Here is a 20,086-nt window from a genome sequence, read left to right on the forward strand (position 1 = left end):
GCTAAGAAATTAGCCCTAACATTTTCAAACCTGTTTGATTGCACTTCGCTTCCCGAGGTGATCGTAGTGTTTCGGCACACGGTTACAGTTGTAATAACTGTTCTGACGAATCTATGTACGCGATAATTTGAAAACCAAGTTTCCTTGTTTTTGTCTGTAGGTTGTACTTTCTGTGGCGGGTTTTAGAACTTTCAGGAAGTTTGCAATACATTTGCAGAAAAGCATGAGTGTAACTTTCAGACATTTTTCGTGAAGAATCTATTGACTCTACGCAAAAGGTCCTGCAAGTTTCAAAGAAGTCCATTTGGTCATTGCTACAAAGCAGTTCATTTGGTCATTGCTACAAAGCAGTTCATTTGGTCATTGCTACAAAGCAGTCCATTTGGTCATTGCTACAAAGCAGTCCATTTGGTCATTGCTACAAAGCAGTCCATTTGGTCATTGCTACAAAGCAGTCCATTTGGTCATTGCTACAAAGCAGTCCATTTGGTCATTGCTACAAAGCAGTCCATTTGGTCATTGCTACAAAGCAGTCCATTTGGTCATTGCTACAAAGCAGTCCATTTGGTCATTGCTACAAAGCAGTCCATTTGGTCATTGCTACAAAGCAGTCTATTTGGTCATTGCTACAAAGCAGTCCATTTGGTCATTTCTACAAAGCAGTCCATTTGGTCATTGCTACAAAGCAGTCCATTTGGTCATTGCTACAAAGCAGTCCATTTGGTCATTGCTACAAAGCAGTCCATTTGGTCATTGCTACAAAGCAGTCCATTTGGTCATTGCTACAAAGCAGTCCATTTGGTCATTGCTACAAAGCAGTCCATTTGGTCATTGCTACAAAGCAGTCCATTTGGTCATTGCTACAAAGCAGTCCATTTGGTCATTGCTACAAAGAAGTCCATTTGGTCATTGCTACAAAGCAGTCCATTTGGTCATTGCTACAAAGAAGTCCATTTGGTCATTGCTACAAAGAAGTCCATTTGGTCATTGCTACAAAGCAGTCCATTTGGTCATTGCTACAAAGAAGTCCATTTGGTCATTGCTACAAGATAGCGCTTGTTGTTGTCAATCCTCGTCAAATTGATGCACAAGAAGTAAGCAAGATAGCCATACCAACCTGTTCTGGGGAGTTATTTGATTGGACTTTCTTTTCCGTGTCTACAAATGGCTGACTTTTGTCTATTCTGAATTTGTGTCGATTTGTGCATTGGTAGCTTATCGGGTCGATTGTTCGTGGTAACTTTACCTGAGCAGGTGCAAAGTGACCATGTGAAAATCATCTCTTATCAGGAAGATGGCCGCGTCAGGGTCCTTAAACGCATTTAATTACATGAGTATGAATTGTTTAGGTTGGTTACAAAATGTGTTGCAATATTTCCGAATAATTAAGTACACGTGAAGTCGCAAAAACGCATCCGATTGAGCCATGAGTTGATCGTGTTACAAAAACTCTAAACAAAATATTCACTTGCATATTATGCACTAGATGAATACCCGCTTCGCCGGGTAGCCGGCTTCGCCGGGAAGAAGTACTTAGAGCCGTACGCCGGCTTCGCCGGGTCCGAACAATGGACCCGCCAAGCTTAGGTCCCTCCCAGATTCGTGGAATGGGAACAGCACGAAAATGATTCAGTGGCCATAATGCCATTCCTGACCATATCGAGTCCCATCCTTGTCGACGAATGTAACCGTGTTAATCACCTTTGGAGGCGAACTCCACTCAAACAGGATTGAGCAATTTAGAGCTTATCTCTAAGCCCTTTTGAACTGTTATGGCTTCTCAAAGGAAGGCCAGTACATACAAATACATGATGATAAAATCGTTTATTTAACGTCACTCTGTAAAAACATTGGCGACATTTGTCTTAGATTAAGAACACACACAGGCACGCACACAAACTTTCCCTTTATGTACAGTGGTTCACCACCCTCCCGCCCCCCGCACACTCTCGCTCATCTAATTAAAAATGGTGTTAAGAGATACTTAGATATAAAATGGTATTTTTAAAAGAACACAATACACAAAAGCCGCCAGACCACATCACAAACAGAACTGAACAATCCACAGGTGTTGCCCACATAGAGAGACACACACACACATACACACACACACAAACACAGACAAGCCGTATGTTTTGAGAGATAGATGACTGTATTTTTCGCGTGGCTATAAATTGATTCGACCTTTGCACTTTTACAGTGAGGATAATTTACGGGTCCAATTTACGTTCTGGACACTGCGGTGACCTTCTAAAAATAGTAACAGAACGCCGGGAATTCCCGAAGATGCCCCCTCATACTATAGTGCACCATACGAAGGAAGGGAGGTAAACGCTGAAAACATGGAGAAGATAAGGAAGAGTTACTGGGAATGGTGAAATGAACAGAAAAACCAAAATCGGTTCAGCGCTGCGCGCTGAGAGCACGTGTTGAAATATCTCATCGATGATATTGTGTCCGGGGTGTAGCTGAATACGGTGTCCAAATTTGAAAAAGATCCACCGAGAACTTTGGCTTTGGTGTGTCGGTATGGGGGCCCGGGTAGCTGAGGTGGAACCAAAATCGGTTCAGCGCTGCGCGCTGAGAGCACGTGTTGAAATATCGACCAGGTTGTGTCCTGTCCCGGGTGTACCTGAATATGCCCACCAAATTTGAAGCAGATCCATCGAGAACTTTGGCCGTGCATCGCGCACAACCACACACACACACACACACACACACACACAGACAGACAGACAGACACAAGTCGTATATATATATAGAAGCGTGATCCCTTTTACCCGCAGTAGAGGTGTGCGAGTTTAGCTATTCAGTGCACCCTGAATAAAACCTGACGGCACAGTTTAAATTACAGGCAGTGACAAGATCTTGCGTGGAGTGACACAGAGCTTTGTCAATCAGTGTTGTTAGAATGGTATTGGCAACCAGGACTGTCCCAGTAAACTGAATGCAGGATTCGAGACGCGTCTGTATACACTGAAGTGATTCGATCGATTAGGCGTGTTTTTTGAAGGCCGGTCTTAAAAAACGAATATTGTTTTTGTGTTTTCTGGTGTCAAACTATCGACGAAGGTGAGCACACAATCACTGTCTGTGGGTCTTCAAAACTTAATCTTGTTTCTGTGTGGTTTTCTTGTCTACGTCAATTTGCAGGCCTTTTAGCCGAATCTTGTTTTTATGGGTGTTTCTTGTCTACGGCTTTCGACGAAAGGTGAGCGCATAATTAATGTTTTCGATTAATCGAGTATGATTATTATTAAAAAAAAAAATTCGGTCTGACTTTTGTTACTGGAGTAGTGAACTATCCTTGCGTGTGCACTAGAGCGGTCCTCGTCACGCACTGCAGGCAGAATAGTGCGGAGGCATAGACGAAGGCTAAAACAAATTGCAGATTTAAGTTGAAAACATTCAAGATGTCAAATAGTGGTAAATAAGTCGTACACAATTGTGTATATGATTGTAGATAAACGTTATGTGTATCTTTGTGCCAAATATCATGCATTTCTGATGTATGATGTCGCTGTAAAACCGTTTCCTAGGAATCCAATATGGCGGCTGCTTCCATAGCAACGGCGATCTGTGTCCATTAATATTTAAAAATGTGTCATTCATTGCTATAAGTCGTTTCAATAACTACCAAAAAAGCTAGGCTATTTCATGTATTCTCCAAGTTTAATTATAGTGCCACACATCGCCTTAACTGTGAGGGTCGTTAGGCTCAAATAATCTGTGTTAAATCGCACCAAGTTTTACTCTGTTCGCTATACTAGGAATGGAATAATGACACTACACACCAGTAGTATCTCATAGGCACAGAGTGTTGTGAAAATTCAATTATTGCAGGTAGATCGCGGTAGCCTGCACAGACGATGATTCTTGATGCACCGTTTTTATATACTTCAAATAGATCCCTGCGCCTTGAGTCCGAGTCTGGAGATACGCGCGCGATATAAGACTTCATATAATAATAATAACTTCCCTCCCTATCTCTGAAAACTGCAAACATAGTTGGTATTTGATACACTACGGATTCACTTGTCTAAAATCCTATAGGTTTCGTCCGGGGTAAAAAGACAATGACGACAATGACGACGAACAGCCAAGAGGAGGGGGGAGGGGGGGGGGAGAGGCGAGGGAGGAAAAGAGGTTTCACTATTAATATTCACATACATCAGGCCGCGGGTGAGCTAAGACGGAACACCCATGTGCTTTGCCTGTTCTGCAAATATACTGTGCAAAAAAGTATCGCATAGGTGAATAGTTCTAAGTTCCAGACAAACATTCTGATTGGAACGCCTCGAAACTAGCTTTTGCAGTTCAGTTGAACCCGATAGTCGATTGAGTGAGCAAAATTCACCGCGCACGTGCAAGATGTGCATTTTGAGGCCAAAACGCACATTCCTGTACTGCACGTTTTTTGGAGATTTCACTCGACATTTCGCGTAAGGTTAGCTGAGCTCATGTGCCAACTTAGGCAATAACAAGCGAAGCAAATTTGACTGATGCGGCCATTCCCCGAGGAAATGAAAAATGTCACAACTCAACGCTTCAGTACGAGAGAACGCCCTTGGCCGCCTTTAAGCAGGCCAGAGCCAATCCGAGGTTGCCAGAGCCCTGCGGGTGTCCTTGAGCACCATCTCTCGCCTCTGGCACCATTTTCAACAAACTGGGTCGTCAGCTCCCGCGCTAAGGTCAGGACGACCTAGAGTGACGACACGGGCGCAAGATCGCTACATCAGGGTCACCCATCTCAGGCATCGGTTCCAGTCAACCTCGATAATCCGTGCAGACCGTCCGGAACCGCCTGCATACAACTGGTCTACACGCTTACAGGCCACTCCGGGGCAACATCCTGACTCGCCGCCATTGCCAAGCCAGGATGCAGCACCTCCAGTGGACCCTTGCCAACAACTGGCGCCACGTTGTCTTCAGCGATGAGTCTTATTTCCTCCTGCAACATCACGACAGCAGGAGGAGGGTGTACAGGAGGCAAGGAGAGCGCTACCACCAGCAGTGCGTAGATGAGGCGCCTCCTCATGGTGGTGGGGGCGTGATGGTGTGGGGGGCCATCACCAACACTGGCAGGAGCCAGCTTGTGGAAGTTCCAGGCCGCCTGAACGCCCAGCACTACGTGCAGGACATTCTGCAGCCACACGCCCTGCCCCTCCTGGCCGCGCCACGGGCTCAGTTTGAGCATGATAACGCCAGACCCCACACCGCCAGACTCACCACAAACTTCCTGGCCGCCAACAACGTGAACACTCTGCCCTGGCCCTCTCTCTCCCCAGATTTGAACCCAATTGAACACGCATGGGATGAACTGGGAAGAAGGCTCAATGCGAGAGTTAACGCCCCTCCCAACAGGAGACAACTCTTCCAGGCCTTACAGCAAGAGTGGGACAACATTCCCCAACAGACTTTGCGAAGACTCATTGCTTCCATGCCAAGGAGATGCCAGGCTGTAATTGACTCACGTGGAAGCCATACTCGTTACTGACTTTGACCTTGGTTTGTGTAAAGGTCACGCTCAATGAATAACTGCAAAGTCCAGCAAATAAAGACATGTACCTGTGCTATCGAAAAAGCTCAACAACTTTTCTGTTCGACTTATGTATTGTTTGTTCGAAAGAATGAAATGTCAATAAAATTATTCATCAAACTAACTATGCGATACTTTTTTTGCACAGTGTATATTGTGATTAGGAAACATACCTATATTCAGTCATGACTCAGACAAGAGCATTTTGGGACGAACGCGTGTTGGCAATCGTGAAAGTTACTCAATGTTCCTAAGAAAAGTGAGAAGTGTAGTCCATACACCGTCCTAAAGACAGAAGCACCGCCCACAGCCAAGCGGGCGATGGTTGAATACAACGTCGGTGCGTGATGTGTGCTTAACAAGCTATCATAGTCAGTGAGTGATTTCCACTCAATGATTGGTAACAACTACGACATAGCAAATGTCCCATTGATTTTTTAAGCTCAGATTACTCCAAACGGATATTGTGAAAACACAAGCTTGAAAGCGCTGAGAAACTGGTGTAATGTTGTTCTTATAGGACGAACTACATGTTACAACACTCCATTTGGTGAGCACTGTGATGTTCGAAAGAAAACCCTCCAAACCCATGTATTATGTGCTGTATGAACGTTAATCCCGTAAGACAAACAAATGGCAGGACCTTACACTTAAGAACACACTTTGAGGTAGTTCTGCTCCATGGTTTATCATTTTTACATTTAGTCAAGTTTTGACTAAATGTTTTAACGTAGAGGGGGGAATCGAGACGAGGGTCGTGGTGTATGTGCGTGCGTGTGTGTGTGCGTGTGTGTGTGTGTGTGTGTGTGTGTGTGTGTGTGTGTGTGTGTGTGTGTGTGTGTGTGTCTGTCTGTGTGTGTGTGTAGAGCGATTCAGACTAAACTACTGGACCGATCTTTATGAAATTTGACATGAGAGTTCCTGGGTATGAAATCCCCGAACGTTTTTTTCATTTTTTTGATAAATGTCTTTGATGACGTCATATCCGGCTTTTCGTGAAAGTTGAGGCGGCACTGTCACGCCCTCATTTTTCAACCAAATTGGTTGAAATTTTGGTCAAGTAATCTTCGACGAAGCCCGGACTTCGGTATTGCATTTCAGCTTGGTGGTTTAAAATTTGATTTATGACTTTGGTCATTAAAAATCTAAAAATTGTAAAAAATAAATAAAAATTTATAAAACGATCCAAATTTACGTTCATCTTATTCTCCATCATTTTCTGATTCCAAAAACATATAAATATGTTATATTTGGATTAAAAACAAGCTCTGAAAATTAAATATATACAAATTATTATCAAAATTAAATTGTCGAAATCAATTTAAAAACACTTTCATCTTATTCCTTGTCGGTTTCTGATTCCAAAAACATATAGATATGATATGTGTAATGAATCGCGGTTATGGTGTTTATAGTTGAAGGGATATAAGTAGTGCTTTTTGTAATACAAAGAGTTTGTCAGGAGTTGTTTAACTTTGAGAGTGGAAAGTTTTAACAGCTCAGTAAGATTCCGTGTTAGCTACGGGCGGGTCAAACGGGTTTCGCGGCACGTGAGTTTACAACTGTGCGAGTTGTTCACGTTATAATCGCAACCGCCTGATTTTGTGAGCTGTGCAAGTTGTGATTGTAAACTGCCTGACAATTGAAAGTCATTCGACCTGGGCTCTCGGATGAGAAAACCTGCTCTTGCTTTTGATGTCAACTTTGGAAGAAAACATTTGATCTTGATGTCAACCTTGAAACCGGGAAACATTGCCGGGATGACTTGGATTTTTGTATGGGTGCCGCCATATTGGAAGATGAGGTACTTTGCTAGTTTTGTGTGAACTTGAACATTTCTTTTGTATGCGCGGACATGACTTGTGTACTTGAATAATTTCGGAATTGTATAATTTTCTTGTGCTCGGTTGGTGTGTTTTTGAATATTGTTAGTTGTTACAGTAGGGTGTTATATTTTGTAACAGGCCGCCCCAGTCTGACTTGTGCGGGGTGGTGCCAGTGTGGTGAGGGTGCGATGGAGGCCGTAAGGTTGAAGGCTAGCTACATCGTCACCTCTACATAACGTAAAAGTTATGTTTTGTTTATTTGCTTTCTTGTCCTTGTAAATATGTTCTGACGTTGACAATGAATGAGTGAGTTTCACAAGGTCGTGGACAATGAAGGAATGAGTTTCAAAAGGTCATGAATTGATTATTGTAAGCAAGAAAATATTTGAGAATTTGAAGAACGAGTTGATAATTGCTATGTCAGAAACAAACCAATGTGTATGTTCTAATTAAACCATTGGCTATTGTTTGGAAAGAATGAGTTGGTGAAAGACTACAAATTCTTCTAATATTTTCTTGCTTACAATAATCAATTCATGACCTTTTGAAACTCATTCATTCATTGTCCACAACCTTTTGAAACTCACTCATTCATTGTCAACGTCATAACATATTTACAAGGACAAGAAAGCAAATAAACAAAACATAACTTTTACGTTATGTAGAGGTGACGATGTAGCTAGCCTTCAACCTTACGGCCTCCATCGCACCCTCGCCACACTGGCACCACCCCGCACAAGTCAGACTGGGGCGGCCTGTTACAAAATATAACACCCTACTGTAACAAACTAACAATATTCAAAAACACACCAACCGAGCACAAGAAAATTATACAATTCCGAAATTATTCAAGTACACAAGTCATGTCCGCGCATACAAAAGAAATGTTCAAGTTCACACAAAACTAGCAAAGTACCTCATCTTCCAATATGGCGGCATCCATACAACATTCCAAGTCATCCCGGCAATGTTTCCCGGTTCCAAGGTTGACATCAAGATCAAATGTTTTCTTCCAAAGTTGACATCAAAAGCAAGAGCAGGTTTTCTCATCCGAGAGCCCAGGTCGAATGACTTTCAATTGTCAGGCAGTTTACAATCACAACTTGCACAGCTCACAAAATCAGGCGGTTGCGATTATAACGTGAACAACTCGCACAGTTGTAAACTCACGTGCTGCGAACCCAGTTTGACCCGCCCGTTGCTAACACGGAATCTTACTGAGCTGTTAAAACTTTCCACTCTCAAAGCACTAGTTATATCCCTTCAACTATAAACACCATAACTGCCATTCATTACAATATGTTTGGATTAAAAACACGCTCAGAAAGTTAAAACAAAGAGAGGCACAGAAAAGCGTGCTATCCTTCTTAGCGCAACTACTACCCCGCTCTTCTTGTCAATTGACAATTTCACTGCCTTTGCCATGAGCGGTGGACTGACAATGCTACGAGTATACGGTCTTGCTGAAAAATGGCATTGCGTTCAGTTTCATTCTGTGAGTTCGACAGCTACTTGACTATTTATGTTGTATTTTCGCCTAACGCGACTTGTTATTGATAATATCTTGTATCTCTTTTTTTATGACGAGTGAGCTTACTTTGCATCATGGCGAAGGAAACCAGTGATCAGAAGACCAGTGACAACATGGTGGACATTGTGCGACACTGGTACCCTGACGCTCTGACCCGTACATACATTGTGCCCCCCGTGCACTGTAACCGGGTGCCTTACAACACGGCCACACTACCCGGTACTGATCAAGAAGTGCTGGTGCTGCCCTCTGCTGAGGAGCTCAGTCAGCAGCAGAAAATCGAGGCTCAAACAGACCTTGCACAGCAGCACGTGCTGCACAACTTGCAGCAACTCGCAGATTATAGAAAGGAGGTCATGTTCGTGGTGTCTGAGCTGAACTTTAAGCACTACCTCAACAAGCCGCTCTACGCCAAACAGACAGGCAAGCTCCCAAAGCCAGGAAACTTACCTAAGGAGCATCGGCGCCACGGGACGCAGGGAGACTTTGATATCCTGGTGATTCACCGCCAGTATGGCATCTTGGTGGGAGAGATGAAGTCTGTCGGTAAGACCGAGGCAAGCCGAGCGGACACCGAGGTGGTCAAGAAAGTTGCGGATGGGGTCAAGCAGCTGGCCAAGAGTGAGGTGCACGTCAGGCACATGGTCAGTGACATCGCACCCGACCTGATTGTGAGGAAGGCTCTCTTCTTACCGTACGTGAGCAGCGCTCAGCTACAGCGGATTCTGGATGATAAGAACAATGCTAAGTTACAAAAGGTAAGAGAGAGAGAGAGAGAGAGAGAGAGAGAGAGAGAGAGAGAGAGAGAGAGAGAGAGAGAGAGAGAGAGAGAGAGAGAGAGAGAGAGAGAGAGAGAGAGGAGGAGGAGGAAGAGGAGGAAGAGAGAACGATAGAGAGAGAACGAACAAACGAACGAACGAACTTTATTTTACAATGATAAAGGTTTAAGGCGCATTGCCTTGTCTAACAACCTGTCCTCAAACAAATACAAAACATATAATATCCACTAAAGAAGAATACAAAAGGAACAAATTGATAGATGAAAAATGATAAATGCAACCAATAAGCAAGTCGCGTAAGGCGAAAATACAACATTTAGTCAAGTAGCTGTCGAACTCACAGAATGAAACTGAACGCAATGCAACGCAGCAAGACCGTATACTCGTAGCATCGTCAGTCCACTGCTCACGGCAAAGGCAGTGAAATTGACAAGAAGAGCGGGGTAGTAGTTGCGCTGAGAATGATAGCACGCTTTTCTGTACCTCTCTTCGTTTTAACTTTCTGAGCGTGTTTTTAATCCAAACATATCATATCTATATGTTTTTGGAATCAGGAACCGACAAGAAATAAGATAAAAGTGTTTTTAAATTGATTTCGACAAATTAATTTTGATAATAATTTTTATATATTTAATTTTCAGAGCTTGTTTTTAATCCAAATATAACATATTTATATGTTTTTGGAATCAGCAAATGATGGAGAATAAGATAAACGTAAATTTGGATCGTTTTATAAAAAATTTTATTTTACAATTTTCAGATTTTTAATGACCAAAGTCATTAATTAATCTTTAAGTCACCAAGCGGAAATGCAATACCGAAGTCCGGGCTTTGTCGAAGATTACTTGACCAAAATTTCAACCAATTTGGTTGAAAAATGAGGGCGTGACAGTGCCGCCTCAACTTTCACGAAAAGCCGGATATGACGTCATTAAAGACATTTATCAAAAAAATGAAAAAAACGTCTGGGGATATCATACCCTGGAACTCTCATGTCAAATTTCATAAAGATCGGTCCAGTAGTTTAGTCTGAATCGCTCTACACACACACACACACACAGACAGACAGACACACACACCCGCACATGTATAGGCCTACACCACGACCCTCGTCTCGATTTCCCCCTGTACGTTAAAACATTTAGTCAAAACTTGACTAAATGTAAAAATGGAAACAAAACTTAATACGGAGAAAGAGAAAGAGGAAATGATCAATGTGTGGCTGGTTATTTGTATGAGAAATAAACGTGAACAGAAATATATAAAGAGACAGCGTTCCCCAGGCCCTGGGTTATCAGAGGCGAGTAGAACACACCTGTTATGGATCAATCAACACATCCCAACAGGTTACAGTTTTAAGGAGAACAGTTGCACTATTGTATCGATCGTATGATTGATTGATTGATTGGTGATCACTTGGATGTTTTTCTCACGCAGTGTCATTACTCCACAAAGTGTTGCACGAATAATAGAAAGTAAATTATCCCCGAGTACGCTAGTACAAGGTCCAGCAGACTTTAATTGTGTGTGTGTGTGTCTCGACTTAACAGCTTATTGCTGGGAAACTACTGGGCGCAGTTCGTTCAAAAGTTGATACACTAACTTGATGATAGGTCCGATTGATCGTATTAAAACTTCATAATGTTACCTGGGACCTAAATGCGAAATAAACCAAAAAACAAGTCGCGTAAGGCGAAAATACAATATTTAGTCAAGTAGCTGTCGAACTCACAGAATGAAACTGAACGCAATGCCATTTTTCAGCAAGACCGTATACTCGTAGCATCGTCAGTCCACCGCTCATGGCAAAGGCAGTGAAATTGACAAGAAGAGCGGGGTAGTAGTTGCGCTAAGAAGGATAGCACGCTTTTCTGTACCTCTCTTCGTTTTAACTTTCTGAGCGTGTTTTTAATCCAAACATATAATATCTATATGTTTTTGGAATCAGGAACCGACAAGGAATAAGATGAAAGTGTTTTTAAATTGATTTCGACAATTTAATTTTGATAATAATTTTTATATATTTAATTTTCAGAGCTTGTTTTTAATCCGAATATAACATATTTATATGTTTTTGGAATCAGCAAATGATGGAGAATAAGATAAACGTAAATTTGGATCGTTTAATAAAAGAAATATTTTTTTTACAATTTTCAGATTTTTAATGACCAAAGTCATTAATTAATTTGTAAGCCACCAAGCTGAAATGCAATACCGAAGTCCGGGCTTTGTCGAAGATTACTTGACCAAAATTTCAACCAATTTGGTTGAAAAATGAGGGCGTGACAGTGCCGCCTCAACTTTCACGAAAAGCCGGATATGACGTCATCAAAGACATTTATGAAAAAAATGAAAAAAACGTCTGAGGATATCAATCCCAGGAACTCTCATGTCAAATTTCATAAAGATCGGTCCAGTAGTTTGATCTGAATCGCTCTACACGCACGCACGCACAGACACACACACGCACACACACACGCACATACACCACGACCCTCGTTTCGATTTCCCCTCGATGTTAAAATATTTAGTCAAAACTTGACTAAATATAAAAACGACTTGGCGGTGGGAGGAATTCGCGGTGCAACAGCCAGCCAGGCAGTCTGATAGAACGGTGCAAGGTCTCGGCCAACCAAGACTATGGCATACTCGTAGCAAAGCCGCCGAATGGTACCGTATACCAAGAATAGTGACGTAATTACGTCAGGGTCGAGAGTCTTTGACGTCAATGCCTCCCTGTAGTCTTTTTCTCTCGCGCGGTGTGTGCGTGTGTGTGTGTGTTCATTTTGTGCACATGTGTTAGACTAGTGTTACTGTTTGTGTGTGTGTGTGTGTGTGTGTGTGTGTGTTTGTGTGTGTGTGTGTGTGTGTGTGTGTGTTTGTGTGTGTGTGTGTGTGTGTTTGTGTGTGTGTGCGTGCATGAGTCTGTACTCGTGTGTGTGTGTGTGTGTGTGTGTGTGTGTGTGTGTGTGTGTAAGAAAGAAAGAGAGAGAGGGAGGGAGTGAGGGAGAGAGAGAGAGAGTGTGTGTGTGTGTGTGTGTGTGTGTGTGTGTGTGTGTGTGTGTGTGTGTGTGTGTGTGTGTGTGTGTGTGAATGTCTGAAGAGTACTCGGGTCCAGCGCGAGCGTTTTTTATGAACAGCTGTACATACATAACATATGTTACAGTCAAATGTTCATACATGCATTACGTGTAATGACTAAAATCTCTAGTCAGTATGTGTAATGACTGGATCGTCAGAGGTGACAGTCAATAGGTAAAATCAGTCAAAAAGCGTATAATACCTACAAATTATGTGTACATGTATTCAATATATCTGTTTGGATAAAGCTAATCTCTGTAGATTTATACCGGTGTTTTCATTTTCTTTATTTACAAAATGAAATAAAGTAGATGTGTACTGCCGGGCAGTACATACCCCAAGCGAAGTCGTCCATCTGTGTGTACGTAGAGGTTACATGCCGAGTCTCAGTGATTATTAAAAATAATGGTCGAAGTTAGCGGATCATGAAAAATGCGAGCTTCAGCGAGCTTTTTCATGACCGCGAACTGAGACCATTATTTTTAATAATCACTGAGACGAGGTGTGTAACCTCTTTATTCCTCCTTTCTTCAGTTATTCCAAAAAAACAGTTTTTGTGCGAAAGTTTGAACGAATCCGAATCACTCAACCAGTCAACCTGCGCAGGCGATCGATTAATGCGCGGTTGTATAGTTCCGTGCAAATCATTCCATTCTGTTAACACTTCTTTTCAGTTTCCCTGTTTTGGACTAAAATCAAGTACACAGATATGCTGTTATTCTGCTGTGGCGGTAAAGGCAGATATTGTGTGTTCTGTTTATGTTTTAGTATCGCTCAGTAAATGTTCTTTCGTCAAATGGGACTAGCAGACGAACTTTTGCACCCGTGTTCCAACGTTAATTACTGTATGAAGTTCAGTTTTCTGGGGAAAATAGTGTATGAAACCGCTTTATGTTGTTTAAATTGATGAGATGTGTGCATTTGGTTGCGTGTGAACTGTTTATAAAATGAAATATTGTTGAAAACTGACCGTCGGATTGCAGTCAGTGTTGTCGAAGAAACTGCGTTAAAAGAAGGGGAACTACTCTTGTCGGCAAGAGTATGAGTTACTTGCCTTGGGAATTTGCTTGTGATGAACGGTGTGTGCACGGCAGATCTAGATTCAGAAAACAACCTAACTCATGGATTTTATATGGAGATTCATGTGTTCAGGCCTGTAGTTGTTAATTTAAATGCGGTATGTTTGTATTGTTTGCTCCAGAGATGTATATTTCGTACGTATAGAGCGTTCGGAACTTTTCAGTCGCAAAAGTAGTACCAAAACAGAACAGCTTCTCAACCCATTGCACTATCGAGGATTTAGGCTGTTGCTGGCTCGTTATTTGTTTGGTTGCTGGGTCATTATCGAAAAATAACTAGCTCTACAAGTTTACAGAGGTAAAGAAGCAGAGGGGGGAATAAATGATCTCTCTCTCTCTCTCTCTCTCTCTCTCTCTCTCTCTCTCTCTCTCTCTCTCTCTCTCTCTCTCTCTCTCTCTCTCTCTCTCTCTCTGTCTTAAAATGTGTCATCGATGACGTGTTTTCATACTTGCTAATGCGGCAGGCTAATCATGACGTCAAATTGAAACTTCTTGAAGTCTCTCAGAAAGGGACATGAAAACCATGTGGGGGTTACTGGTTTGGGCTGAAAAAAAACCCAACTCCACCTAAAATTCAAGCGCCTATGGGGCTGAATTATGCAGCATAAATTGTGAAACATCAGGATATCTCACACTTTCAATTCTGCCATCATGTCAAATCTGACAACAAACCTACCCACAAAATGTCATAAATATCGGTGTAGAATTGAGACTTAACGGTTTTTAACTGCCAAAAATAAGTTTTTTTGACTGGAATAGTTTGTCTTGAAATTCAGTTTGGGACAACGGACCCACCCACTAAATTTCATAAAGATAGGTGAAAATTTAAATGTAACGGTTTTTAACTGCCAAAATTATGTTTTTCTTCTGGAAAAGTATGGAGTGAAAATCAGTTGGGGACAACGAACCTACCCACAAAATTTCATAAATATCGATGAAGAATTGAGATTTAACGGTTTTTAACTGCCAAAAATAAGGTTTTTTGTCTGGAAAAGTATGTCTTAAAATTCAGTTTGGGACAACGGACCCACCCACTAAATTTCATAAAGATAGGTGAAGAATTGAAATTTAACGTTTTTTAACTGCCAAAATTATGTCTTTCTTCTGGAAAAGTATAGAGTGAAAATCAGTTGGGGACAACGAACCTACCCACAAAATTTCATAAATATCGGTGAAGAATTAAAATTTAACGGTTTTTAACTGCCAAAATTATGTTTTTCTTCTGGAAAAGTATGGAGTGAAAATAAGTTGGGGACAACAAACCTACCTTTAAAATTTCATAAGAATCAGTGAAGAAATAGGATTTAACGATTTTTTAACGGCCTTTAAATCATTGGTGATGTCATCATAACCCAGTCGTTGTAGTTGTCGTCGTAGTTGTTGGTGTTGTTGTTGTCATGTTCGTTGTCGTGATTGTTGTTGTTCTCGTGTTGTTGTTGTTGTTGTTGTTGTTGTTGTTGTTGTTGTTGTTGTTGTTGTCGTCGTCGTCGATGTCATTTGTTGTTGTTGTTGTTATCGTCGTCGTCGTCGTCATCGTCGTCGTTGTCAGAGGTTATTTCTAAAGATTTCATTGATAGTCTTTGTTCTCGTCACCAAGACTTGCTAAGAACAAGCTTGGAACAGCAAGAGTTCCAAGAACAAGATTAGAACAACTCATTACATCATTACCAGTACGTCATTTGTATTTAGAACACACTTTAGAAAAAAACTCTTCAGCTACAAACCAGTCACCCTCACATGTCCGAGGTGTTTGTCTAAACCACTTACTGAAATGTTTTGAGGTTTAATGACCATACACATGTTGAACCGGTGAGTGTCTTCCGCTGCTTAATTCGCAAATAACTATTTTATTAAAGTCCGCTTGAAACGCTCAAAGATGAAATTCCATGTTAAAAAGTGACAAAAGTTTCACATTTTCCCGTTGTAACAGCTTCCGATGATATTATATGAAAATTCTGATCCTCTGAGAGGATTCCCCGAAACAAAATCAGTTTGTACGCCTAATTTTAATAGAATTGTCCAAACAGTGTCGCTAATATTGTGCTAAAAGATGAATTCTAGAACAATGTCCAGACAGACACCACTTGGCAAAAAAATTTTCAGTGCTGGGAGATGAAAAAACAAGTCGCGTAAGGCGAAAATACAATATTTAGTCAAGTAGCTGTCGAACTCACAGAATGAAACTGAACGCAATGCCATTTTACTCGTAGCATCGTCAGGCCACCGCTCATGGCAAAGGCAGTGAAATTGACAAGAAGAGCGGGGTAGTAGTTGCGCTAAGAAGGATAGCACGCTTTTCTGTACCTCTCTTTGTTTTAACTTTCTGAGCGTGTTTTTAATCCAAACATATCATATCTATATGTTTTTGGAATCAGGAACCGACAAGGAATAAGATGAAAGTGTTTTTAAATTGATTTCGAAAAAAAAATTTGATAATAATTTTTATATATTTAATTTTCAGAGCTTGTTTTTAATCCGAATATAACATATTTATATGTTTTTGGAATCAGCAAATGATGGAGAATAAGATAAACGTAAATTTGGATCGTTTTATACATTTTTATTTTTTTTTACAATTTTCAGATTTTTAATGACCAAAGTCATTAATTAATTTTTAAGCCACCAAGCTGAAATGCAATACCGAACCCCGGGCTTCGTTGAAGAGTACTTGACCAAAATTTCAACCAATTTGGTTGAAAAATGAGGGCGTGACAGTGCCGCCTCAACTTTCACGAAAAGCCGGATATGACGTCATCAAAGACATTTATCAAAAAAATGAAAAAAACGTTCGGGGATTTCATACCCAGGAACTCTCATGTCAAATTTCATAAAGATCGGTCCAGTAGTTTAGTCTGAATCGCTCTACACACACACACACACACACACACACACGCACGCACACACATACGCACATACACCACGACCCTCGTTTCGATTCCCCCTCGATGTTAAAATATTTAGTCAAAACTTGACTAAATATAAAAAACTACTTCGCTACGCGCGGGCTCCGCCCGCGCTCCGCTTGGAATATGTCAAAATGGTTACAGTATTGTCAGTGCGTTTATTTTATTATTTCCTATGACGATTAACCTTGTATTGTAAATCACTAACATCACGTCAAACAGCCTTGAGTACAGTGTACTTGTGAGTAGATTCTTGCCCAATAATAGTGACATTTTTTTCACAACGTTCTTGGCCTTTGTTGTACTACGCTAACATCACGTAAAACAAACCGTACAGTACAGTTCACGACGTTCTCTTCTTTAGTCTAACACGCCACTTTGTTTGTGACAGTAATACTTTTGAAAGCAGTCGACAAAGCAGCAAGAGAAAGTGGATGCGTTAGAAAAGTCATATCTAGATGATCTAAAACGCCAAAAGGCTTCAAAAGCCAGGAATCTTCTATCCCAGGAAGAGTACCAAGAACTAATCGGCGAATTACTCTCTGTAAAAGAACAAAGCAGCAGGAAATCGCGCAGATAATACTATCTGTTGTCAAGGCCAGTCTCTATCTCACCCTCTATCTCTATTTCTCTCTCTCTCTCTCTCTCTCTCTCTCTCTCTCTCTCTCTCTCTCTCTCTCTCTCTCTCTCTCTCTCCCTTTCAAATCCCACCCATTGCAGTGAACGAATTAGGACGACTGATTTCACAACTTCAGAACAAAAAATCTTCAGGACCTGATGAAATCAGCAACCACTTATTAAAACTCTCCCTTCCTTACACAGTTGACTCTCTCACATATATCTTTAATCTCTGCATACAGCGCAACACCTTTCCGCAAGCACTAAAGAAAGCTAAAGTTATTCCTCTCCCCAAATCCAAAAACACTTCTGATATTAGCAACTACCGCCCTATTTCCTTACTCTCAGTACTATCAAAGCTTCTTGAAAGACATATTCACATTAATCTCACAAAATACATGGACCGTTTGGCCCTTTTCCACCCCTTGCAGTCTGGTTTCCGCAGTAACCACTCATGTTCTACTGCGCTCTCGCTTTTGACAGACAAATGTCTGTCAGCCATAAATTCCTCCCAGCTCTCTGGGGTCGTATACTTAGATTTTTCTAAGGCCTTTGACCTCGTTGATCATAAAATTCTCCTCAACAAATTATCACTATATCTCAATGGATCTGACTCTCTGGCTTTCTTTCAGTCTTTCCTTGAAAACCGATCGCAACAAGTCTATGTACATGGTGCGTACTCAAGAGAGGAGTCCGTGTTATATGGAGTACCCCAGGGCTCTGTCTTAGGTCCTATTCTTTTCTGTATTTACGTTAATGACCTTCCACTTCACTTCTCTGACAACTCAGTAGAATGCCACATGCTCGCTGATGACACAACACTACGGACACAAAATAGACGTCTTGAAAATATTCAACAATCTCTTCAGCACACCCTTAGAGACATCTCACAATGGTGCTCTGAAAACAACATGGTCCTAAACCCTCTGAAATCTAAATCAATGGTAATTACAACGCGCCAGAAGCATCAGTTGTCCCCCCTCTCACTAGATCTCACCATCAACGGAAACTCAATAGAAAAGGTTAGCGAACACAAACTGCTAGGCGTGATTATCGATGATAAGCTTAGGTGGCATTCCCACATTGAACATCTGTGTAAACGCGTTTCAAGAAATTTATTCCTACTTTCAAAACTTCAGTCAGTCATAACTTTAGACGCCCGAAAAATTTTCTACAACGCCCACATCAAACCTCACATTGATTATGCCTCTGTCATCTGGGATGGCTGTAGTGATGCATTATTCAAAACTATAAATTCTCGTCATCGTAGGTCAGCTAAACTCATTCTGCCTGACCCATCACTAACTACTGACGCAAAACTGACAGCCCTCAATATACCTCAACTTAAACAACAGCTTTTATTTAATAAATCAGTTTTCATGCACAAGATCCTACATGACCAAGCACCCGAATATCTAACTCACTTGTTTCAATCAACACCTTCTCGGTATTCCACTTTCAAGCATAATCTGGCCTGCCCGAAGCCACGCATTGACATATTTAAAACTAGTCTCTCATACTCGGGAGCTTATGTCTGGAACTCCCTACCTACATGCTTAAAATCGACCAGTAACCTTAAAACATTCAAAACACATCTGCAAAAATACATTCAAACATCACTTTAATGTAATGTGCCTGGTTGCTCAAACGTATGTGTGCCTTTTATCCTTCTGAAAATGTGCATGTATGTGTCTTGCGTCAACTTGGTGTGATAAGAATACATTCTCGTGTATTACTCCTTCTAGTATCTAAGATAGTATTACTGCATTTTATATTGGCATGGTGATTCCTTCATAATCTAAGATGGTATATATTAGGTCATGAACGTGTTTTTGTTTTGTTTTTTTTTTGTTTTTTTTAAACTTTGCTACCTGATCCTTTATTTGGTTAGTGTGTCGTGTTATGTTGGCTTGCCTTATAAGTTAGTTGATCTTCTGTGTGTGTGTGCGTGTGCGTGTGCGTGTATATATATGTGTGTGTGTGTGTTCTGATAATGTATGGTTGTATATCTGTATATCACATGTCGATAAAAAATGATCTTATTCTTATATTACTATTATTGCGTGTGTCTGCGTTTCATCATAAAAAGTTTGTTCCTATGTATTCCCATTTCGATTATAACCATTTTGCTTAGATCAGGACTAGCTGTAAGAAAGGTCCTACGGACCTAATGCTATCTTTCCTGTAATAAAGTTCAATATTTCAATGTTTCAATGTTTCTCTCTCTCTCTGTCTCTCTGTCTCTCTCTCTCTCTCTCTCTCTCTATCTCTCTCTCTCTCTGTGTCTCTCTCTCTATCTTTCTCTCTCTATATATATATATATATTTCTCTCTCTCTCTCTCTGTCTCTCTCTCTCTCTCTCTTTCTCTTATCTGGCTGATTTTTTCTTTCGCCTGCCGACAAAGCCGCAAGCCAATGAATAATAGATAATAGATAAACTTTCTTGGACACTAACCGTTAGAACGTGAAATGTTGAGGTTATGTTCTGGCGTGTTTGCCAAGTTGTTATTATCATGCATTTTATTTTTTGCGGGTTAAGGGACATGTGATTTATCTCAGTCCATTTACTCAATTGGTTTAAACTTTCTTGCAGTGATACTGATAAACGACTTAAATTGGTGTTACGAGAATGTATGGTAGTGTCATCTGCAAAAAGTTCACACAAATTCTCAACGTGAAGGGGAGGATCATTAATGTATATGACTAAGTGCCAAAAGGTGCGCACGAAAA

General features: G+C 41.0%; 1 protein-coding gene across 2 annotated transcripts in view; it reads left to right on the plus strand.

Moving 5' to 3' along the window:
* The first annotated feature begins 2,832 nt into the window (after nt 1-2,832).
* LOC138974872 (uncharacterized) overlaps nt 2,833-20,086 on the plus strand; it is a 39,546-nt gene continuing 22,292 nt past the window's right edge. Inside the window, exons 1-2 of one of the 2 annotated variants that reach the window (XM_070347600.1) lie at nt 2,833-3,072; nt 8,954-9,654. In XM_070347600.1, coding sequence (XP_070203701.1) covers nt 8,971-9,654 — 684 coding nt within the window. In that variant the 5' untranslated portion in view covers nt 2,833-3,072; nt 8,954-8,970. Of the gene's footprint in view, nt 3,073-8,616; nt 9,655-20,086 lie in introns of those variants that run through there. The other variant, XM_070347599.1, reaches the window with a different exon arrangement.

This window comes from Littorina saxatilis, linkage group LG8 (genome assembly GCF_037325665.1).
Source record: "Littorina saxatilis isolate snail1 linkage group LG8, US_GU_Lsax_2.0, whole genome shotgun sequence".
In the NCBI taxonomy this organism is placed as follows: domain Eukaryota; kingdom Metazoa; phylum Mollusca; class Gastropoda; order Littorinimorpha; family Littorinidae; genus Littorina; species Littorina saxatilis.